Genomic DNA, 22,859 nt, shown 5'->3' with positions numbered 1-22,859 from the left:
CTGGCTCTAGTCACTGCCAGCTACTTGCCCCTCACAGTCACAGCCTTGACCGCCATCATCTCGATTCTTCCAGCATACAGCTTCATCAGGTGCGCCACGGGATCACCCCATATCAACCCCCGTAACTGATCATCCGTGCAGACACTCGCCACGACACCCTCGTCTAACCTGTCGCGTATCGTCATGCGATCTTTCGGTGCGCCATCACTGCTCTTAGCAGAGCGTAAAACGACGATTCGACCTGCATTGCTCAACGTGCAAACCGGAACAGGCCACACGGGCCTCCCCTCCAGGCGCGCGTGCGAGGCTTTCGACTTGAGATGGCTCAGGCTCTTCATCTCCTTGAGTCTATGCTTTGTATCGGGCGCAGGCTGGCCTAGAAGTTCCAAAAGGCTTTTGACGTAGGCCTTGTCAGCCCTCGTGACCGGGTCGCCCTCATTCACAAAGCTCAGGAAAACGCTGTTCTTGAGGGCCTTTCGCTCGGGCTTCATGATGGGCAGGAGACTGATGGGGGGCGTGCCAAACGTGACGCAATGGACGCGCTTAAAGCTTCCGGTGAGAATGTTCAGCTCGCTCTCTGCCTTCTTTGTCGCGGCTAGCATGTGTGCGTACAAAAGGGAAGCGACGGCTCCTCCAGCCGAATGGCCCGTGATGAGCAGGCTGTATCTTGATCTCGACGGGTCCTCCTTTAAGAGTTCTCTTAAGCGTGCCGCGACTGGCTTGACCATTTTCCTTGCGACGCTGAGGAAGCCGGCATGGCATAGATTCCCTTCATCGTCCAGGAATTCTCTTGGCGAGGCGGGCGCCGTGTTGAGATTCACGGCCCAGTCCATGAAACTCGCGGTCCCGCGGATTGCAAAGACAATGGTATGCATGTGGTCCATGGGCACACTTTTGATGCACATGGCCTTTGTCCCGGTACGCCAATCGCTCGAGACATGCGCCTCGGCCTCGCGGCCCGCCGGACGTTCGTACACGGCAAGAGAGTACTGCGCGGCGAGGCACAGGAGGGGCCAAGTAGGCACATAGACAGCGAATGGCTGGGTCTTGGTCGGGGACTTGGAGTTGGCGTACATCTCAACCTTGGAGAAGTAGTTGCCGCGCACGACTTGGGCGGCCGTGTCTGTTGCGGCGCATTTCTCCTTAGTTTGTGTTTCCTCGTCGACAGCCTTGTACCTGTTTCGGTCGTGTTGTCGCTCATTTGATGTCCTTCTTCTCCGTCCCTTATGTTCATGATGACGTCGCAGATCCTCGCGGGACGGTGCCGACGACTGGTGACACTTGAACAGGTCCGTCTCTGTGCCATTCATGTGTTCGCCGTCAATGAGTGTGAGAACATTGTTTAGACGAGCAGCGACCTCGTCACAGGCATTGATGCTCGAAGTCACGAGGTTCGTGGTCTGATCGTACCATTTCGAGAGGCTGTTGTTGTGGGTGGCAAGGTTCACCATCGACTTGTTGGCGGGCGATTGATTGAGCTTGCCGCTGTTGCCATACGGCAGGGAGAAGGAACGATAGCTGGGTTCAAGGGGTATGGGCTGTCCAGAAAAGTAGTAGTTGTGGTTGACGACAACCTGGCCGCAGGCATGTTCATGGCGATGCTCATCGGATGCTGGCAACGCTAACTGTCGCGAGTCTTGGTGAGCCGTCGCAGGCCGAGGTGGCGGGCGTATGGGCAGCGCATCGTTGCGTATGCTTTCATGGGTATCGCGGGGCTTGGAAGAGGGAGAGGAGCTATGATGTTTCGACCTGGTTCTTGTTCGCGGCTTTGAGGATGGTGGCGACTCCTTCACCTTTTCGCGGCGGGTGAAGAAGCCCATGGTGGTAGTTGGATCATATCTCGATTCCCGTGGTCAGGTCTCTTTGCGACTGTGAATTGCGGAACGGCCGCTATGTTGCGCGATGAGGGTATCACGAGAGAATGGGAGACGGAGCACGGATGGGATGTGGGATGTGGGAGTGCCAGTCACATGAAGGACGTGCCTTCGGTTCAGGGATCAGGACTGGGCGCAAGGAACGATCAACGATCAGTGGCCCGGCCCCTCCTTCCCGCTTGGCAGGCCATTTTTAGTGGCCACCACCGACGGAATACCCTGGACGCCCGAACACCTACAAACTGGGACAAGGACATGATTGGCAGAGGAGGCTGGCGAGTTGCCCAATCGGGTGCTGCTGCCACGCGCCGCCCTCTTCTCCCGTCAAGTCTCTGGCTGGGTGTTTTGGTGAGGACAAGAAGTAAATTATCTGCTGGAGTGTTCTCACTGAGGATGACGTGGCTGTACTTCTGGGACCTTCAGATCCAGCCTCTGTTCCGCCCCATGGATCCTCACAATCCGAAAGAGAACAATGACTCTGTTCACCTGGGTCAAATCACAGCACTCCTGTGCCACGCCCCTCGTCTCCCAGGGCGAAAGAGCAAGCATGTTCTGCCAGCGAGACGGTACGATATCGACTAAAGAAGCACCCTATTTCTCTGACTAACATGACCCATCAGCGACCTTGCTGAAAGAAACTCATATACCTCTTGATTTCTCCTTTGAAAAATCAATCACATGCATGGAGGGGGAGAAGAAGCGCAGGTTTATCTGTTTTGTAAAGAGAATGCTGACGTGGTTGCCTGGGGAGAGACGCACGGCCAAGGAGTTGCTGGACGACCCGTGGTTATACAAGGATTATAATTCGTAAGGGCCATCATGCCGCCTTTGAGCTCGTCAAACAAGAAGCCACCCACTCTTCGCGGCAACTGTCACCACGACCGATTCAAGTCATATCCAGGAAATACCATTTTATGGTATTTAACATGCTTGTCCAGAAAAACGCCACGAGATTCGCCTTGGGGCTGATTGCCCCCCTTTCTCCTATCGCCATCGCTGGGTATATCCTCCGACCAAATGACGCCTATTCATCTACCACACAAAAACATCATCACCAGCTCCATTCCGCTACGAGTCGCGCTGGATTGGTTACTGGGAACGAGGCTGGCTCCTATTCAGCCTCTCCGGCGTCAACAAAAGATAGCCCGTCCTGGTCGTCTGTCTTTGAAGTCTGGTACTCTTTCTGGCCCATGACGAAAAGTTTACGTCTTTCGGGGCGAAACAGGGCTACCGCCCAAGGCTCTGGCCAGGGCTCATCCGCGGAGACCACTTCTCGCAATGTGCTGCCTAAACCCTTAGAATGCATCACATGGCTCTTGTCGCCGAGCGCGCTCGCCAGACCTTGGAAGAGATGATTGCGGCTCGCAGGCATCTTCTGACGACGGGCTATGGACGTGGCCGAGATATTGACCATGATTTCCAGCTGCGCGACCGTCGCTTTGAGGCGGCGCAGGTGCGCAGCGCTTATGAGCGTGGCATCGGGCCCAGCTTCGTTGAAGAATTCAATCACATCTTCGGCGATGTCTGCGTTCCACGTGTTCTGCATCTGGAGCAGATCGAATCGGCCATCGACATTGTCCTCGTCCTTGCCCCTATCTTCATACGCAGCCCCTGCCAGTTTGCTTGCGTCAGCCATGGCGCTGTCCGCGCTCCCAGCATTCCCCAAGTCCCGTTGCTGCAATTCTGACTTGATGCTTCGACGAATTTGTTCAACTCTGAACAGATAGTCGTAAAAATTGGACGACCAAGCGTCATTATCGGGGTACTCGCGAATCCATTCAGCAGACGGCCAGCGAAGAGCGCGGGGAGCTGGTTGGTCTAGAGGCAAGAATGGCATGTCGAGCCCATTGTCCATGTCGTCAGTGTAGTCACTGATTTCAGATGAGGTCGCCGTGTCTGAGAGATTCTCAGACCTTTTCTCGGACCCTGCGAGATTCTCAGACGCTGCGGGATTCTCAGATTTCGCGTCAGGGAGGAGCTCTGAGTCTGATTCATTGGATTCAAGCCAGTCAGCGAGCATTTGGCCGGCGGTATTCTCTGTGCCTGACAATATTTCGTCGTCTCTGAAGTAGAGGCTCTCGCCCTCCATTGATTTGCCTTCATCATGGCGCGATGCGCCATCATTATGAGGAGCCTCCGCCTGCATGGAGTCGATTCCGCAGGGGACGGCAACGTCTAAATCCATTGGTATGCTCATGTCGTCGAATGGGTTAGGCTGCTCCATGTAGGTCGCCGCCATGTCCTCCATCGAGCTTGAATTGTCCACAGTCTCATCTTGACTTGACTGGGATCCCCCAGCAACCGAAAGTTGCACCGGAGTAGGCAAGGGGGTATCACCGGCTGCGCTGTCATTTTCAATGTCCTCGGACTGGATTTCGCGAAGTCTAAGCAGACGAGTGACACGTTCGAGGTCAGCATCTTCAGGCTTCTGATGCGAGAGCAGGGTGTCCCAGTAGTCCCTAGCATCCAGCTGATGCTGGGGCAGATATGCTGCCTGCACTGGATAGACGCTCTGGACGGCTGAAGGCGATGAATGCGCGACTGCCAGAGTCTCTGTCTCTTGAAGGCATGCATACCGTAAATTGATGCTCTTATGCACTGCAACCCTTTGTAGTTGACTGGCGGTGCGCGTAGACACATGTAGGTCCCACTGGAACTTTTGGAGTGCTAGCCACGGCTGGGGATTAGGTAGTGCTTGGTTGCGCTGCGCACCCATGCGTCGATGTGGAAGGGGACGCGAAGACTGAGGGATAGTTTCTCCGGGTGGGTTTGTATCTTGATTAGCCATGATGTAGAGTTGAATAGGTTAGTGCCGTCTGGTAGGAAGTGTTTGACCGGCAAGAAGGCGTAGAAGAATAGGGTATCAGAATTGAGAATGCTTTTGCGAGTGTGGTCGAGATATGGACACCTCGCAGGCCAGGCTCGATGTTTATAAGGGGCGTATTGCTGGATTTGGTCCAGGAACAGGAAGAAAAAGGCAACAGAATTTGGGAGCTAGAAATAGCTTGTCGCCCAAACTTTGATTTGCGTGAACTCGAAAATCTCTGGAAAAAATGAGCAGAGATCTGTAAACCAACTTGTCCGTTCGAAACTTAAACATGACCAGGGCAATGAGGCAGAGACCCAGGAGGCGGTCAACCGAAAACGATTGTTGTCTAAGAGACTGGGGCCGAGTTTAACTGGCCACTTCCCACACAATGAAGGTTTGTTGGGAAATGACGAGGCGCTCTGCCTATTTTCTCTTCCATTGTGGCAGAAGGAGAGTATGGAGTGTCTTTGTTGCTGCTGTGCCTATCACGTGGTTGACGGCAGACCATCCTGTCTGTCCGTGGTAAGTACTTGGGTAGGCAATTATTGCCAGGCAAGAGCTATCAATGACAGGCGAAGTAATCAAGCATTGCCAGGTGAAATCGTGGTTCATAAAGGTGTCCTAGCGATATGCACAGTCCGTCCTGGGCGTAATTCTCGCGTTGTCCTCCAGTGTAGGTACTTCAGGTACAATTCCCTTATGGATTGGGCTTAACTAAAGTCAAAATGAGGACATCTGTCTTTGGCTTCTCGCGTGACTTAGACCTCACTTGGATCTGAACCGGACTAATTCCGTCAATCTTCGCGTTTTGCCAAACTCATGGATAGCTTACGGTCTGGCCGAGCCGTCTTGTCCAGCACGATTAGTGTTTGGTCGTCAACCTCATCCCTGAGGGCACGATTTCGACGCGACAGAAAACCTTTGTCAGCAAGCAATGGCTGGTGCATACTCAAAGATTCCAATTGCAAGCTAAACGATCGCACATATCTCGCGGATCTGAACGAATGAGCCCTTGATCATCTAGGAGAAGTTTAGGCCCGACCACCTCCGGAAGGGTGCAGCCATCAGCCGGTACAATCGGCTTGACAGCAGAAAACTCAAGCGAATTTGCGTCTGATTAAACTTCCCACAATTTCATAAGGACGCGTATCCAACATCGACGTCGAAATGGATGTCCTTGACAGCTCGTCGGTGCCCGTCGTCCTTATGGGGTGTCGAGTAGCAAATGCCCTTGACGCTATCGCGGCAACTGCCGCAACGTTGTTCTCCTAGTGGCGCATATTCGCAAATTATAAAGGTAGACAAGATCCGGGAATTAGTCGCCCAAACGACGGGAGTACTGTTTGATGTTGCTCGGCAATGCATCTGGAGGCCTGGCGACGACACTTCAGTTTTGCATGCCCATAGCCAGAATCTGGTACATGACTTCCAAATCTATGCTGACAAGGCACCGAGAACTCATCCGATATCTCAGACTTCCGAGACAACATCATGTAAAAACGCAGTTAGTTATCTATTCCCAAGTGCACGGCTACTTTGCCTGCTTCCCATCTCACCTGCTCCATGTGCCAAGCAACTCAGTCGCATCAAGGTAAAGACTTCGCCAAACGCCTCCTTCTATGACTCTCCAATCCAAATTCCTTCTAGAGAGCATCCTCGGCGCGTACACAGACTTCAATCATTACTCGTTCCCGCTCTTTGGTGTGTTTGTCTTTCGGAGCGTTGGCCTCTGTTGAGCGGCATATCATGGGTGCTATGATCTCGGAGAACCTCCTCTCTTTTGCTCGTCGCCCTTTGATGGTCGCTGCCTCGTTGCCTCCCGTCGGCGGTTTGCGGAAACTCAGTCTCCGCACAGGGACTGGTGTCGAGGCAGGAGCAGGTGGTGTCAATTCGGTCGCGATTCTCGACAAAGCCGTGGTGAGAAACACAAATGCAATGTTGTGGGATGGAGCTATAGTGAGTGTATCCAAAAGCTTCTGCTTCGCGTCGGGTGGCCTTGCAGGTGACAAGGTGGCCAACGCCGTTTCGATCTTGAGCCAAAGATGGTAGGGTATGATCCCGTCCGTTAGGCTCGACAGGAATAGCAGCAGTATCGAGCTTAGGGCCTCTAGCTTGTGCGCTGAGCTTGTTTCGACAGGAAGCGACGAAACTAGAGACTCTCCCGTGTCTAAGGCCGTAACTAGCCGGCCGCTGAGCTCATCCATGGTAGAAGATGGAGCTGTCCAAGTCGAGGCCTCCAATGGCCAACCCGCTGCTTTTGGCACAGTGACCTCATCTAACATTGCTTCGTCAGCAATGCAACGCTCTGCAAGATCTTCCATGGCGGTCGTGATCTTGAAGAGCTCCTGAGGTGCTGAGAACTTCTGCTCGGTATCACTTGGTATTGAGCCCTCGATAGCCCATTGCTTGATGAATGATCGAATCCCGCCGTCAGGGACGCGGATGAGTTCATCAATAGAGCGACCGAGGCATGATGGCTGCCACGATGCTCGTATTGGAATGAAGTGATCTCGTCCGTCGTCCACACGCAGTACCAAGACGTCCTCCAGCTTAGCGCTTCCATTGTTCAGACTCTGAAGCAAAGATACTGAAGATATATATGCAGCAACGTGAGCAAGTACTGTCTCGCCCGGCTCAAGCGTGACACTCTTCCCTAGAGCCTCACTTTCTGCGTTCTCGTCGTCTGGGATGGCGAAGGACGTAGTTGTCCATCGGTCGGACACATTCTCCTCGAGGCCCCCGTGCTGTGGCTTCTCGACAAACCCAAAAGTCGCGGATACGCCGCTTGTGTTCGCAATAGTCACGGATGCGAGCTTTCGCTCCAAGAATTGGATCTCGCCATAGTCAATGGCGCTCTCATCGGCGCCCTTGCCCGACTCTGCTATCACCGTGATGCCAGGGCGCCCCTCGTTCTCTGCGCGATCCAACTCCTTGGCGACTTCGGCATGGACCTTGCTCTTGAGTTCTGGTACAACTGCATCGTAATCCAGTGTGAAGAGAGATACCACAGGCTTGTGGTCTGATGATGTGATTCCCTGATGCGATGTGTATATATCCAACTTTATGCGGTCTTCGTACCCGTCCTTAGTCGTGACGACGTCTGGTTCTGGTTCTTCTTCGTTCTCGTCGTACTCGTCATAGCCCATCTCTGGCCCTTCTGCCGACGGCGATTCCCCGTCCGTACCGGGGTCGTACGTGAAAAGCACGTCTTCGTCGTCTTCGATTCCTCGGAGTTTCATCTCGGTATCCTTCTTCTTGGCTTCTTCCTCCTCTTTGTTCTTTGCCTCATACACTTCTTTATCTCGTCGCGTGCGGTACAGTATCCGATCACACCAACTCGGCGCACGCTGCTTCTCGCTCGAGTCAAACAGACCAACAGACCCGATGTCATATTTGTATGTTGGCGGAAAGGTAATGGGACCCTCTCGCCATCCGTCGTAAAACGCCTTCCGCTCCCGTATCGCCCTTCTCAGCTGGTCATGCGGGAGCAACGAGTCCAGGGTGGCTTGTAGTGACGTCGGATCTTGACTCGGATCCTCGGGAAAGTCGTCTGGATCTGGTAGAGAGCTTTCAGATTCAAGACTCTGGTTTCTCGAGTGCGATGATGAGGACGTTGTCGTGGTGTTATCGTCGTCTTCTGAGCTCCGCATCACTATCACGCCTTCACCTTCAGGCGGATCCGTTTTCGACCCCTTGCTCAGGTCATATTCGCCCTGGGTATGCAACATAAGCAACCTCCGAATGTCTTCACCTGGCAGGCCGTCCAGTCTGTAGTTGAGATCTCCGAACCAAAAGGCGAAATCCTCAGCGCCAATACCTTCTCCCTCGTCTTCCTCAACGCCAGCCTGGACAACAGGGTCGAATTGTGTCTTGGCCACAATTTGCTTTGCATCAGCGCACCGCCTGTCTAGGTTTGCCGTTGTCTCGCCACTAGCGAGGTGGCAATTGACAAACACCATGCGCGTAGTCTCCCCAAGAATGAGTCGCGTCGCAACAGCACCCTTGTTCGCAAACCACCCTCCGATGCCGGTGCCGACTTGTCTGGTGCACACGTTCCCGATGGTTGGCGCAAGCTCTGGGCTGGCGTACACGAGCTGCAACAATCCAAACATCTGCTCCACAGATACAAGCGTGTAGCCAGCCGGCATGGCTGCCTCCAAGGCGGCCTGCCATTTCTGAGTGGCACTGTTATCCGTATACACAGCTCGCGTCATGTACTCCTTTGTCAGGTTCAAGTCGACGACCTCTTGAAGTCCCAAGATGTACAATCCCACATTTTCACCCCCTACAAGACGGATCGGGTCGTGCGCGTCGCCTTGCGCCTCCTTCCCGGTCGTTTCTGTGCCAGCGTGTTGTCGAAGGTTGAGCGTCGCAAACTGTTGATCCAGGCCCTCTCCATCAACGAACCATCGCGCAAGATCCCTGTCGGTACCAAGACAGGCTGCGACGTTCCATGATCCAATTTTTACCTTGATCTGGTGCCGCCGCGTGTATTCTGATCGACGCGCGTGGACGGCTTTCGCAAGCGACTGGGGCGACGCAGTGGCCGCGTTCGTGAGGTCAACCGGTTCGGACGTCAGAGAATCGCTCTGTTCTTCCATGGCGCGAAATTTCTCGTGGAACACGCCGCAGGCTTGTTCGAGGGGGTGCCGCTGTCCGACAATGGAAGGGGATCGAGGCTTTCGTTTTCTTGCGATCTTCTAGACCATAGTGGGAGATAAGGAAGACAGAACGACGCCGATACAGCACGCGGACCGGGTATAACGATAGAGCACCAATATTAGGGAGTATCTTCGAGTTGCGATGTAGTGATAAGCAAGGAGTGTGATGTCCCGTGTGGACGTGGGGATGGTATGTGTTCACGTGGAGTGGTGAGATACTATACGTCCTCAAGCCCCGCGATGGCGATTGGCGTCATTGCGCTGGCCATTTCTTATCGCAGATCAGATAAGCGCAGCAAGCCGCTTTCGCATTGTGCATCGCGACTTGCTTCAATCATGCCCCAAATTAACTGGCCTTTTTCCGATTGCAAGCCACCTAACATCATCGAAACGGTCTGCGCATACTTGTCTACCGTGTTAGATTCACCGACCAAGTCAACCATACACATTCAGCCTGCGGCCTCGTCAGCATGTCTAAGCAACAGCGCAAGGGTCGGAATCATGGTCACAATCGACAGTCATCTGGCCGCGCGCCACTCACGTCTGATTACGAATCCGACACATTCGCAGGCCAAAACAACCACGCCACCGAAGGCTCCTATGCGCCTCCTCCACCGACACGCACAAACACCCAGCTCAATCTTGCTGTGCTCCGCCGCTACCTTCCCAGCATAAACAGCATCAATAGCATTGCAGCCAACGCCGTCTTATACACATTCAACGAAGAGGGGAAATGGGACAAGAGCGGCGTGGAAGGCACAATGTTCACCTGCACGCAGGATCCTCTGCCGACAGATCCTCTGCAACGAGCGCGAGCCTGCCTCTTCATTCTCAACCGGCGCGGGCTGAGCAACCTGGTGATTGACCTAGGCGAGGTACAGGATATAGAAGTCTCAGGCGAGCTCACCATTCTCACGGTGGGCGAGGAATGGCAAGGTCAAGGCGACAAGACACTGGGAGTATGGTTGCACAACGACGAAAGCCAGACGAGAAGTATCAACCAGGAAGCGATGAGAACTATATGGGAGTACGTCAGAGCGAACGGTCCAGTCGGGAAGGGCGAGGTCGAGGCTGGAGCGGCCACGCAGGCTATTGGCGGCTCGGGCCTGAGCGTGCATGATCTCTTCAAAGCTCAAGGTGCAGCGCAAGGAGTTCAATAGTAGCTTTCATGAGTCATTAATAACACAAGCGAGCGTTGGCAGCATGTGCCAACATCAACCATCATTATCCATGCAATTGGTACAACAGCAAGACCATCCCAGCTCAGACTGTGCCACTGATGCTCAACTCCCGAATCTCCTGTAACACCTGCTCCACCCTTGCGTCGAGATGGCCCTCTGCATACTGCTCTCTCGTGTCCGCATCCAGATATTGTTGAACCTGCGCCATCCGTGAGTACGCCTCGGCGCAGAACCTCAGCTGGATCTTGACGAGCGCTTCAAACGTCGGGTCCAGATACGGCACGCGCAGCTCTATCAACTGGGGCATTTCACTGCTCAACTGCTCATTGAGCTGCTCATACGCTGCTTTGGCCATCTCCATCTCCTTCTCCGTCCGTGGGAGCTTGGTCGCGTCCTTGTCGGGCTTCTCGGCGAGGCGCTTCACTCTGGCGCGCAGGGCATCGTAGTCCAGCAGCTTGTGTGATCGCTTCTTGATACACTCGTTCACGTCGGGGAAGTAAGCGCAGAATCGCGTGATGGGATCGAGAACGGTTGTGCGGTAGGGGCCGTCGAGAGCCTTGATTGTTTCGGCGTCGAGATCTTCGACAGCCTGTTTGTACGAGCGGGACACGCCGTCTTTCGCGCCAGAGTCGCCGTAGAAGGCATCGATTGTTTCGGCAATTCGCATTTGGGAGGCAGTCATGGCTGAGGGAGTTAGCCAGTCCTACAACGTGCGGACAAACGGGGCCGCAAGGTCCACGTACCTCGCAACGAATCCAGGTAGCCTTTCGAGTGCTTTTGTAGTTGTAGCGAGGCAGCCTCCATTGTCTTGAATCGTCTGGCCGCGTTAGCTGGATGATCGGGCATCTTTGAGCGCTGCTCGTCGCGCACCTTTCCTCCACTTCATAGTCGCGATCGTTGGTCTTCTCGACATGACCCGTCTTCATCATCACCTGCGTCGTCGCGCGGTTCACATTCTTCTTGAACCCTGCCACACAATCAGCCTGTAGCCCCTCTGCGGGGTGTGTGATACGCACCCGCCCAAGACATGTTGCCGGTGTTTTGATAGTCGTGGCTGTGTGTGATCGCGTCTTAATGCTGGCGTTTTGGGGCAATGTCGATTTATTCAGCTTACCGCGAGCGCTGTGGTGGATGGGTCGTAGGATGATGATGCGCTCGTTGGGGTGACGATGAGCGGCATTCATTCGAGGCGCAGCCACGATCGGCAATACGTCCAAGTGGGCGGGACTGTGGCTGGGGCCGCCGACGTCAGTGAGGCAGCAAGCTAGATTGGAGCCATAGGCGGGCAGTAATCACAATTCCTGCGCACCTGGAAGTGATTAATCAGTGCAAGCTCATTAATAGAGGAATCAAAAGCATTCTTAGATTGTTATTGGAAGCTTGACAATCTTTTAAGATCGCCAGAATGATGCAATGCTCCCGGTCTACCAGACGAGATCATGTGATCACAGCTCAGTTTCGGACCCACTGAAGATCATAGCATGGCTCAATGGAAGTATTTCTCACCACCAGCGCATAGAGCACAAGGTGCACGTCAAAGTCCAGATCTTATTCACCTCGCCGTTGTCTTTTTTCTGTTTGTGCTCATTGTTTTTGTCCGCCTCGCCTCACAGTCGCAACCATGGTGAACCCACGCTACCTGGTCATCAGCCTCGGCAACCCCTTACCAAAATATACGTCTCTGCACTCAGCCGGTCATTTCACCCTTCGTGGCCTCGCGCCTCTGCTGCCCAACCAGCCTCCATTCGCTCAAAACAAGTTCGGCAAGGCCAACGCGCTTGTATCGCAAGGCTCCAAGTACACGCTTGTCCAGTCGCCGACGCTGATGAATGTCTCTGGGCCTTTCGTCGCACGAGCATGGGCAGAGATGCTCAAGACTTACGAAGCCAAGGACTGCTGCTTGGTCATCCTGCACGACGAGCTCGAAAAACCACTTGGCGTTGTGAGGTTGGTGGATTGGGAAAGGTCCCACAAGGGTCACAATGGACTCAAGAGCATCAGAGGCGTGATCAGCCAAGCAAGGTTCCCAGAGAGCCCGCTTGTGAGGATGGCGGTGGGTATAGGGAGACCCAAGGAGCGTGATCCCGAGACTGTGGCGCGATATGTGCTCGATACCATTCCCAGAGAAATGGTAGATGCATTCGAGGGGGATGCTGCAGGCAAGGCCCGGGAGAGGTTAAGAGAGCTGGAAGCCGAGTGGTGTGAGGAGGCGGCGAAAGTAAAATGACGATCTCGAGAGAAACACGTATCGACGGCGACCACTGCACCCATTGCGCTTCAAAGCCCTTACGAATCATTCAGCGCCGCTCGATGTGCTATGATTACTAGGCACCATCTTGGCCATAACCATCGGAACAGTCATGCGACCTTCGAAGACCATTCATTTCAAGCAATACTCTTGAAGGCCATGAAAAAATTTCGGACCCGGTTGTGGATAAACGATGCGTTCAACACGGACGCTTCAGGTCGTTCCCAACTACCCAGGCCGTTTGCCACTACAGCGTTGCCGTCCCTCCTGTCTTTCCTGAGTGTCAATAGATCGGCTTCAACGCTTTCGCCTGTCCAGGAGTGTCCAGGCTGTCGAGCTAGGAACGCTTGGACTGGACTTGGCAGACACGACCCAATTGGGTCACACTTCATATCATTCACTGATAAGATGCTGAAGGACATCCCACATCTGGGCATATGATTTGCATCAAATGTCTCGCGCCATTGTCTTGGCCCGTCAGAGCCCATAGGCGAATCGATTCCGCCTTTGCCGCCGAAATCGTTCGATGGCCAGATGAGACCCAGATTGCTCAGCAAAGCGGGCGTGGAAAGTTACCCTGACTTGACTCGAAGGTGCGGCGGCAGGCTATCAGCTCGGTTATGCGGAAGAAAGACTGGTGTGGATGCGAGCAGGAGCGATAAGGATCTGGCGGGTCGAGTGAGCCCTTCCGAACGCCTTCCGCAGAAGAACGAGGGACACAAACTCAGCATTCAAGAGTCAACAAAGGGACAAGACAGGACTTATTTATACAAGTTCATGACCCAGACTCTTCCCCGCGGAGACGGACGGGTAGATCTGATATGCGATTCAATCTCGCATTGTAACGCCCGCAAGCACAACGTGGTAACGCTTGTTTTCCAGAGCTGTGCGGGCGCTCGATCGCGAAACCTGGAAACCGGCATCTTTGGACAGCTCGGAGTGTGGGTTCAAGGGAATGCGCTACTTTACGCCTTACGCCTACGCTTCTATCTCGATTATTGTTGCTACTCGGCATCGCAGACCAGCAGTCAGCCGTATCGTGCGCCTACGCAGTCAGAGATACGGACCTCGCTTGGAGAGAGAATCTGACAAATTGAAATAGACCCAGAGCCTTCATTCCTCGGTCGGGCCATGTGTCCGCCAAACCCCTGCTCATCAATTCCGTCTCTCGAACTGCTCACTGATAACGGCAATGCGCACATGCTGTTCGTCGGTGTAGAGAGAGGGATGCCTTCAGGCTTCCTGTCGGATGATAGTGGCACACCCTCCACGACTCGAGAGCCGGGGATTGTGGAGCAATATCTCGCCAAGTGATAAGGCGATGAGCCAATCATACCATACGGATTTTACCTGCGCTCTTGACACGGCGACAGAAAGCTCATCAAAGGGAGAGGAATGCAAACGAACAGAGGATACAGATACGAAATAGAATGCGACGATTTCCGCGCTCTTGCTTCTAATATTCCTAAACTGCCACATCCTACGGCGGTCTTGTTGGCTTGGGCTGTGCTCCCCACAGCCTGAGAAGAGTAACTAATTACCTTCTTGCCCGTCTGTCGGCTGTCCACTCGCTGTTGTCAATGGTCATTACGATCATGATCCTCAACTGAATCAACAGCACCACACAATCGTATGATCTCAGAGGCTTTCATCACATCACTTGACACGCTGCGCGCTCCGCGTGGAAGACATGGTCGGTTAAGCTTATTTCATGCCGACCCACAAGCGCCAACACAAGTCCTAGCCGAAAGCATCACAAAACGTGAGGATCATGACGGTAGCAAACGGCATGATCATTTCATCCACGACTGGTTTGAGCTTTGAAGATGTCTCGATGGCAGCACAGCCGCAGATAGCGTTCTGTTGCGCTCGAGGCGTCTGCGCTCGAAAGGGGGGTGTGCGCCCTATGGCAGGCTGGATCCTTATCAGTGGGGCCCACCACCTGGGACGACACAACGAGACGTCGTGCTGCATGATCCCGCTCCGAACTGGCCTAAAGTTTGAGACCCTTTCGAAGAAAATGAGTTGTTGGCTGGTGGTGATCAGAACATGGTTCGTTGGCGCGAGAGAGACACTGCTCAGCTTCAAGTGCCAAGAGAGACGTTGCCGCGATGATGCTACGTATCAAGAACGCGATAGCTGAGCTATCTTGATGAATGATGAACATTAGTATTGCTAACCATTTCCAGCGACCATCAGATTCCTACATGTAGATCCACAGCCGATGACACCCAGTCCTTCTTTTCCGGATAGGGCTAAACAAGATCAGGTCGATTCTGGGATGTCCATCATTGCCACTAATACAAGGACGATCGAGCGTCAGCAGCAATCTCGATAGATTTACATATCATGTTCACGTTCATCGAGTTCCTACGTTCCATACCGCGAACACCGCCAAGGTCAAATTGATGTTCAGCATCACTGACGCGGCACGGCACTATCCTTATCTCCCCCACAAGCCACCCTCCACGCCCAGCAACGATCCCTGGCTAGCCGCATCCATGAACCACGCCCACCTCGAGCGGCAAGCCCACATGATAGTGACTCGACACGCGATACGGAGTAGAGTCGGACAGACGTGACAGAGCCCGAACACGGTAATTAACTGATCCCTGTTCAGCTTGGGTTCGTCACCCTCGCGGAGACTCTATATAACCTCCATCCCGGTCCTCTTGTCTCTGGTCAGATCGTCCCTTGCATCTCCTTTCTCTTCACCCAGACGATCATCCTGAAAACGGCCTTTTGAGTGACAATTGCCTAGCATGGACGTCCTCAAGCGACAGGAAGAGTACAATGGCACGACCAGCGATGCCGCACCAGGTTGGGACACTGGCGTCTCCGACCTCAACGTGTTCTACGACGTGAGTCCTTCCACCCATCCAGGCGCGGCTGCCTGCCTGCCTCGTCCGCGGGAATGCCTCAGCTGACAGCTCTTACAGACGGGCCACATGGCCTTTATGATCATCTGCGCCGTTCTCGTCCTCCTCATGATTCCCGGTGTCGGTTTGTTCTACTCCGGTCTCGCCCGTCGCAAGTCTGCTCTCGAGCTGCTCCTACTTTCCATGCTCTCCGTCGCCGTCGTCGGCTTCCAGTGGTTCTTCTGGGGGTACTCCCTCACTTTCTCCCGCACCGGCAATGCGTTCCTCGGCGACATGAGCATGATTGGTCTGCGAGATGTCATCGCCCAGCCCAACGGCGCCGATGCCCTGCCCGACATCCTCTTCTGCCTGTACCAGGGCATGTTCGCATCCATCACGCCCGCACTCGCCATTGGCGCCGTCGCAGACCGTGGTCGCATCTTGCCCGCCATTGTCTTCATGTTCATCTGGACGACCGTCGTGTACGACCCCATTGCGTACTGGACCTGGAACGGCAACGGTTGGCTCTTCAAGCTCGGCTCCCTCGACTTTGCCGGTGGAGGCCCCGTCCACGTCGCTTCGGGCACCTGTGCACTCGCCTACTCGATCATGCTCGGCAAGCGTACTGGCTACTCTAGGACCGCCGGTATGCCATGGCGCCCCCATAACGTCACAAACGTCGTGATCGGCACCGTCTTCCTCTGGGTCGGCTGGTTCGGTTTCAACGGTGGCTCTGCCCTCGGCATGAACATCCGCGCCATCATGGCCAGCTACAACACGCAGCTCGCAGCTTGCATGGCCGCCCTCGCCTGGATCCTTCTCGACTACCGTCTGGAGAAGAAGTGGTCTACCATCGGCTTCTGCTCCGGTGCCATCTCTGGCCTCGTGGCCATCACCCCTGCCGCTGGGTTCGTTACTCCCTGGGGAGCCCTGATCATCGGCATCGTCGGCGGCGTCTGCTGCAACTTTGCCACCAAGCTAAAGTTCCTCATTGGCGTCGACGAGGCGCTCGACATCTTTGCCGTCCACGGCGTGGGCGGCATCGTTGGTAACATCCTGACTGGTGTCTTTGCTGCGTAAGCCACCCCTTTCCCCCGTCCCCATAACTCTCCTTCACACGTTACTAACACAATTGCAGTTCCTGGATTGCCAAGCTCGATGGGGCCGAGTGGGGTCCCCTTGGCTGGATCGAGCAACACTGGGTGCAGATGGGCTACCAGCTCGCCGGTACCGTGGCCGCCTTCGCCTGGTCCTTCGTCCTCACCTGCCTCATCCTGTTCCTCCTGAACCTTGTGCCTGGCCTCAGCCTGCGTGCTTCCCCCGAGGAGGAGGAGCTCGGCATGGACGATTGCCAGCTCGGTGAATTCGCCTACGACTATGTCGAGCTCACTCGTCACCTGTCGGACAATGCCAGCGTCATCTCCAGCCAGGTCCCCCCTGTTGCCGGGAGCAGCGCAGCCAGCAGCCATGAGAAGACGGCTGAGACTGTTTAAGAAGCTGTTCCATGAATCTTCTAACCCCAACATACAATCTGTCGCAGGGCTTGGGTCGACATATGCTTGTTGTATGTGAACACAGGTGCTGTGATGATGCTTTATATATACTTTGATACCATTATCTTAATTTTATTACGACCTATACCACAACTCCTGAGTGTATATGATGACCATCAATCCAGTGGTTCTCGGGACTGGGTGTGGTAGTCTTTCCCCATCCAACCAGAAGCACTTCAGTTCACGCATATGTACCTTGGTTAATTCATGCAGTCGTATCTTCATTGGATGTCGTCCTCTATCGTCAACTTGTCTTATCCCTTGAACCTCCACTGGAAGTTTCGCATCTCATAGCAAAAAGGCCAAACGCCGCCAGTCGGCTTCCACATTTCCTAGCTGAGCAGCCCCAAATCCCAATAAGGTCCTTGACTCGAAACAGCATGCCACAGGCGTCAATAGTCATCCGAAAAACAGAAGATGGGTATTCTCCAAACGCCGCTCTCAATGCTCGCCAATGCTCTGCAGTAATTTCGTTGCCTCCTTAAATCGAGTGATGCGGCTGCCCGCTGCCACCGGGCCCATCCGCGGCGTCTTCATCAGGTGGCGGCTGCGCTTCGGCTTGGGGCATGTGTAGGGGCGCCGTACTAGCACCTCCTGCACTCTCCACGGGCGCTTGACTGGCCTGTCCGCTGTTCAACATTTCACCTAGGGTGGTCCAATTACCGAACCCGGGAAAGTGGTTCAGCGGACCGTTCAATTGTTGCGGAAGCCCCGCCAGCCCAACATTCGGTATGGAGGGTGGGCCATATCCATTCAGCGAGTTGAGGATCCCCGCGGGTGCACCGGTTGGAAGATGCATGGTTGCGTCCATGCCGTCAAAGTCGTCGTCGCCATCGTTCATCTCGTCGTCTAACAGGTCGAGTCCCGCGAGGGACTGGTGATGGTGACTCGCACTGTCCCGCATGCGCCTGAATGAGCTGTTCATTCGAAGTTCCTTGAATTGCTCGTCGGTGTTGAGGTAGTTGCGGAAGTGATTCACGCTGTGCCCGGAGAAGACGCAGAAGACGTCGCGTTGGTGTTGGGTAAACTCGGGTGGCGCTGCTCGGCAGAACGGCTGAAAGTCATCGCGCTGGAATGCCGCAACACCTGTAAGGCTCAGGTGGGTGAGGCGGGTGCAGCAGTTGAGAAGTTTGAAAATGCTCTGAAACATGGGTCAGTTAAGTAGTTCGGGACTGAAAGGACGAGTAATACCTTCAAAGTCAGGTTCACGCAGTAGCTAAGATGCACTCGCTCGAGGCTTGACGAGTAGAAAGCATCGCCGTGTCCGCCAATAACTCTGCCAGCGCTGTCCCTGACTGGTCGCAAACGACGATGTGAGTCTGCCAAAGCCAGGACAGATTCGTCCGATATATTGCTGCACTTGACGAGCCCAATTCGCTTGAGCTTCGGGAGCGTGGCGAGCCTGCGAACGGAGTCATCCGTCAAGTTGGTGCAGCAACCCAGATCGATGTATCGTATGCGGTTGCATTGTTGGATGAGCTCCTTCACCCCCTCATCCGTGATTTGTCCACAATGACCCAGGTGTACATAGTGAAGGTTCTTACCCAACTTGGCAATCGCCTTTACAGAAATGTCAGTGATGTTGCGACATTTGGCCAAGACCAGGTTTCTCAGTCGCGGTGCAGCATCGATGATTTTCAGCACAGCCTCATCGGTCAGTCTGGCGCACGATGTCAGATCGAGGATTCGCAAGTGCTCAAAGGTCCTTGACGCCGGCAAAGAGAGGAACGCGAAGTCGTCAACGAGGTCACAGTTGGCCAGGCGCAGCTCCCTCAGCGAGGTACCCTTGGTCAACAATGCCGTGATGGGACCGTTGCCAACCAAGTGGCACTGATGCAAATCGATCTCGAGCATGTTGGGGCAGTTCTCGGCAAAAGCGTTGACGGCATCGTCCCGCAACTGAGAGCATTCGTTTAATTTCAGTCTCTTGATGGACCGACAATTCTGAGCAAGATTGATCATGCTTTCGTTGGATATATTCTCACACCCTGTAATGTTCAAGCCCTGGAGACGCTTGCAGGACTCGGCCACCGCGTTGATCGACTGTTCGGTGATATTCTTGTCGTTGGAAATATCGAGGGCTGAGAGACATGTGCTTCCATCTACCAAGGACATGAGCCCTAGGTCAGTCAAGCCGCGACAGTTCGGTAGCGTGAGTCGTTCAATCCGCGTGCAGACGGACAAGGGCTGCACACTGCCGTCGCTGACCTTTTCACCGAGGGCAGCCAAGTTGAGGCGCTTGATGAAGTCTGCGTAACGAAAGTATGGGTTCTCCACGCCTAAAGTCTGGCAGATGATTCCATGATTGCGCCAGTTGTTGCACGTCGGCCTGTGCCACAAGAGGTCTACCGAGTTCCTGGCCCAACGCTTGCAGACTAGCATGACGTGGTAGAGGTCATGGGTTGACGGAGCAAGCTTTGCGAAAATGCACATCAGGATCTCGTTCGGTAAGCGGTCCATCGGCGGGCAATCGTCATTCATAACCATATCCTGAAATCCGTTGACGCCGAGCGAGGACTGTGAGTCGTTATTGTTGAGAAAGAAATCGGATTCTTCGTGATCGGCGGCAGCAGGCGACTCGGTCGACGAAGATGACCGGGAATCATCTTGTTCATCGGAGGCCGATACTGAGCGGCCCGGTCGCGAAGAGCTGCCTGGGTCACCATTATGCTGAGGTAGCGCGGGCCTCATATTTGATGATGTCGTCGAGGGCGGCGATATTCAAGAAGGGCGGCCAGCTAGCTGGTGGGAACGACCAGCCTAGTGCGCTGCTGCAGCTGTATTGTGCTTCAGGGTCGGCGCGCGGTCTTGCCTGCAGTCCGCGTTGCATAAGATCTCAGAAATGGATAGTCGCTGTTTCTGAAGGTGATGCTCGTGGTGAAGTCAAGGTTGGGCGTTGCAGCCTCGTCGGTTTCGGTTGCGGAAAGATCTCCTCAGGCGGTATCGGTCGTTTTCGCGAGGGCCTGCAAACGGTCGTGGAAGCGATGACTGAATAGGTCGTTGAGCGAAGGGACGAGACGTACGCGGTTGTCGAGGGATGATGCTGTTATGCAAGAAACAAGACGTGAACGCAGTTGGGAGGAGGTGATGGTTCGAGTGGCCGGACTGCTGAGGCACCTTGAGACTTGGATCACAAATACAACTGACGGCTCCAGTTGCCGTCAGGAGCGACTGGCACTGGCTCAGCGAGGTGCCCCTCTGGAGATCTATTTCTAGGGGGTTTCGCCAGTGTCTGTCGCTAGAGAGCGGGGCTTCCGCCGCGGAGCTACTCCTATTACGGCTAACTGTTGACGTCGTTAGTTCCCCTCCATTCAGCTGCACCTTCAACGTGACAATCTCTGGTGATGCTCCGTTGAGGGTCGAAGGTCACCCGATAAATGGAAGGCTGCGCAGGCACATGCGGCTCATATTGACATCCTGGGTACCTGAACCCCGAACAACAGGGAGACTTCACCATTTCAGCCCAATAGACTAGTTAAGAGGTATTCGCCCAATACTGCCCATATACTATCCATTCAACAACACGTGATCTCATATCACATGAATACGACTGCACCAGCGCAGCGGACACCTTCTATTTTCTTCTCTATGATAGATTGTGTTGCGTACTGTGATACTACTGTTTTTGTGTCTCTCAGCGAACGTATTCGTCCCTCGCAGGACGAGCATGTTCTGAGACTAGAACACTTTAGGGTAGGCCGCGCTGGAGTAATCACGTGACGCTGTTCCAGACGTAATCGACAATTGATGATCGCCGAAACTTCCCAGTTCCAGGTCGCCGGACGCAAATCTTCCCGGCAAGCCTGCAAGCTTGCACTTCTCCATGTCTGTCCTTGCTGCATTCATATCAATCACCCTGTAGACCACCTCCTCTTCATCCGGCAGCAAATTTCTGCAATGCTACGACAGATGTCCCTACGACCCGTTGCCCGGGCCTCTGGCCATGCGCATTGCGCATGCACTGCTCGAATCGCCGCCCGTCGCACGTTCACTGCCAAACCAACCCGCGCGACCGAGGATTTCAGCTTGAACAAGCTCCACAACAAGCGACGCGACTACGAGCGTAACCGAACCGCCTTTCTCTCCGCTGGCGCGATTGCTGGCATCGCGTCATTCATATACACGGCCTACAAGCTCAAAGTCGCCCTCGCTGCTCAGAGTGACAGCGACAAATCCTCGAGCGCCGGAAGCATTCGCCTAGACTCACCAATACCGACGGAAGCCTTCAAAACCGAAGCCGGCGAACAACGCAAGGTGGTCCTGAGGGACGACGAGGGGCACGAGATTGTGCCTACGGGAAACAGTGTCGTACAGACATTTCCCCGAACGATAGATGTAAAATTACCAACAGACACGAGAGCGGTTGGTTCTATTGAAGCAATCATTTCGAGCAATGAGGGGACTGAGTACACCCTAGTTGGTCTGGGCACGCGCACTGTCACCTTTCTTGGAATTCAGGTTTATGTTGTGGGCTTCTATGTTGCCACACAGGATATTGCCAAGTTGCAGACCTACCTCGTAAAGAAGGTGAACTCACTCGCAACGACGTTGATTCCATCGGAGAAAGAATCGTTGCGCAAGTCGTTGCTCGACCCAGCCGAAGGGGAGGAGACCTGGGATACCATTCTCCGCGATGCTGGTTGCCGCTCTGCCTTCCGCATTACGCCCGTCAAGGATACCGACTTTGGCCACTTGCGCGATGGCTTTGTCCGTGCCATCACAGCTCGGTCGCAGCGGGATTCGCAGAAATACGGAGATGAACAGTTCGGTGAGGCGCTCAAGGAATTCAAGAATTTGTTTGCGCGCGGATCGGTTCCCAAGCAGAAGGAGATGCTTATGTGCCGCGATCAGTTGGGACGGTTGTCCGTGCTGTACGATGAAGAGGCTACAAAGGGGGCTCGCTCGCAAATCATGGGCAGCGTGCAGGATGAGAGGATTTCCAGACTGCTGTGGTTGAATTATCTGGCGGGTAATAAGGTGGCATCCGAGCCAGCAAGGCAAAACATCATCAATGGTGTCATGGAGTTTGTAGAGAGGCCGGTGGGAACCGTGGCAACACAGGTGCTGTAATTGAATGGCTGCACATGTTGTACAATAGCGAGGAATATCATGAAGATCACTACCACCACAGTCTCTGTCTCGTCCAAAATGCACTCGAAGGCATATCTTCTTGGTGCAAAGCCATGTCTCTTGTATGCTCTGCTCTATCGTCCAAGGTTTATTGCGTGAAATGGCGCTCTTCCATCTATACAACGCCGGCCTCCTTCAAGAGGCCCTGCAGCTTCCCTGATTTGTCCAGAGCCTGCACGTCAGAGTTGCCGCCAATGTGCTTCTGCTTGATGTAGACGTTGGGGACAGTGCGCTGGCCGCTGATCTGCTCGAGAGCATCCTGCATGTCACTGCCACCGTTGATCTGGTCAAGCTCGATCACCTTGAAGTCGATACCAATCTTCTGCAGGGTCGACTTGGTGCTCTTACAGTAAGGGCAGTATGACTTGGAGAAGACGACTGTTGTGCATGTCTGTTAGCACTAGTCGCGGCAATGCCAGGGAACAACAGCAATGCGCCCCTGGATGATCTACGGCTGACCAAGGGGAACCTCGTCCTACTTACCGACTGGGCTCTCGTCAATGAGGCTCTGGACCTTGGGCATAGCTTCGGCGGCCATGATTCCG

The 22,859-nt window shown here is 54.3% G+C and overlaps 10 protein-coding genes across 10 annotated transcripts; 4 read left to right on the top strand and 6 right to left on the bottom strand.

Annotated features, from left to right (window-relative positions):
• Positions 1-20: 20 nt before the first annotated feature.
• On the bottom strand, positions 21-1,820 carry J7T54_002508 (Phospholipase-like protein; the record flags this gene model as incomplete). Its single annotated transcript, XM_051506664.1, has 1 exon — positions 21-1,820. The coding sequence occupies one exon, from the start codon at positions 1,818-1,820 to the stop codon at positions 21-23; it is 1,800 nt and encodes a 599-aa protein (XP_051362008.1).
• Positions 1,821-2,985: 1,165 nt separating this feature from the next.
• Positions 2,986-4,590, bottom strand: J7T54_002507 (uncharacterized protein; the record flags this gene model as incomplete). Its single annotated transcript, XM_051506663.1, has 1 exon — positions 2,986-4,590. The coding sequence occupies one exon, from the start codon at positions 4,588-4,590 to the stop codon at positions 2,986-2,988; it is 1,605 nt and encodes a 534-aa protein (XP_051362007.1).
• Positions 4,591-6,326: 1,736 nt separating this feature from the next.
• Positions 6,327-9,284, bottom strand: J7T54_002506 (Type II inositol 1; the record flags this gene model as incomplete). The annotated part of the gene is made up of 1 exon (XM_051506662.1): positions 6,327-9,284. The coding sequence occupies one exon, from the start codon at positions 9,282-9,284 to the stop codon at positions 6,327-6,329; it is 2,958 nt and encodes a 985-aa protein (XP_051362006.1).
• Positions 9,285-9,814: 530 nt separating this feature from the next.
• Positions 9,815-10,504, top strand: J7T54_002505 (uncharacterized protein; the record flags this gene model as incomplete). Its single annotated transcript, XM_051506661.1, has 1 exon — positions 9,815-10,504. The coding sequence occupies one exon, from the start codon at positions 9,815-9,817 to the stop codon at positions 10,502-10,504; it is 690 nt and encodes a 229-aa protein (XP_051362005.1).
• A 103-nt stretch (positions 10,505-10,607) lies between these two features.
• On the bottom strand, positions 10,608-11,709 carry J7T54_002504 (uncharacterized protein; the record flags this gene model as incomplete). The annotated part of the gene is made up of 4 exons (XM_051506659.1): positions 10,608-11,209; positions 11,269-11,342; positions 11,396-11,492; positions 11,640-11,709. 4 exons carry the CDS (start codon positions 11,707-11,709, stop codon positions 10,608-10,610), a joined length of 843 nt encoding a protein of 280 aa, XP_051362004.1.
• A 437-nt stretch (positions 11,710-12,146) lies between these two features.
• Positions 12,147-12,752, top strand: J7T54_002503 (peptidyl-tRNA hydrolase-like protein; the record flags this gene model as incomplete). The annotated part of the gene is made up of 1 exon (XM_051506658.1): positions 12,147-12,752. One exon carries the CDS (start codon positions 12,147-12,149, stop codon positions 12,750-12,752), a length of 606 nt encoding a protein of 201 aa, XP_051362003.1.
• Positions 12,753-15,535: 2,783 nt separating this feature from the next.
• On the top strand, positions 15,536-17,124 carry J7T54_002502 (Ammonium transporter-like protein; the record flags this gene model as incomplete). The annotated part of the gene is made up of 3 exons (XM_051506657.1): positions 15,536-15,634; positions 15,713-16,707; positions 16,770-17,124. The coding sequence occupies 3 exons, from the start codon at positions 15,536-15,538 to the stop codon at positions 17,122-17,124; spliced, it is 1,449 nt and encodes a 482-aa protein (XP_051362002.1).
• A 541-nt stretch (positions 17,125-17,665) lies between these two features.
• J7T54_002501 (SCF E3 ubiquitin ligase complex F-box protein-like protein) lies at positions 17,666-19,875 on the bottom strand (the record flags this gene model as incomplete). Its single annotated transcript, XM_051506656.1, has 2 exons — positions 17,666-18,325; positions 18,376-19,875. The coding sequence occupies 2 exons, from the start codon at positions 19,873-19,875 to the stop codon at positions 17,666-17,668; spliced, it is 2,160 nt and encodes a 719-aa protein (XP_051362001.1).
• Positions 19,876-21,081: 1,206 nt separating this feature from the next.
• J7T54_002500 (Altered inheritance of mitochondria protein-like protein) lies at positions 21,082-22,254 on the top strand (the record flags this gene model as incomplete). The annotated part of the gene is made up of 1 exon (XM_051506655.1): positions 21,082-22,254. One exon carries the CDS (start codon positions 21,082-21,084, stop codon positions 22,252-22,254), a length of 1,173 nt encoding a protein of 390 aa, XP_051362000.1.
• A 175-nt stretch (positions 22,255-22,429) lies between these two features.
• Positions 22,430-22,852, bottom strand: J7T54_002499 (Thioredoxin-like fold protein; the record flags this gene model as incomplete). The annotated part of the gene is made up of 2 exons (XM_051506654.1): positions 22,430-22,692; positions 22,798-22,852. The coding sequence occupies 2 exons, from the start codon at positions 22,850-22,852 to the stop codon at positions 22,430-22,432; spliced, it is 318 nt and encodes a 105-aa protein (XP_051361999.1).
• Positions 22,853-22,859: the final 7 nt, after the last annotated feature.

This window comes from Emericellopsis cladophorae (genome assembly GCF_022114955.1).
Source record: "Emericellopsis cladophorae strain MUM 19.33 chromosome Unknown NODE_24_length_302009_cov_114_244240, whole genome shotgun sequence".
NCBI classification, from domain to species: Eukaryota; Fungi; Ascomycota; class Sordariomycetes; order Hypocreales; family Bionectriaceae; genus Emericellopsis; species Emericellopsis cladophorae.
The sequence above is the reverse complement of the archived record's forward strand: the minus strand, read 5'-3'. Positions and strand labels throughout refer to the sequence as shown.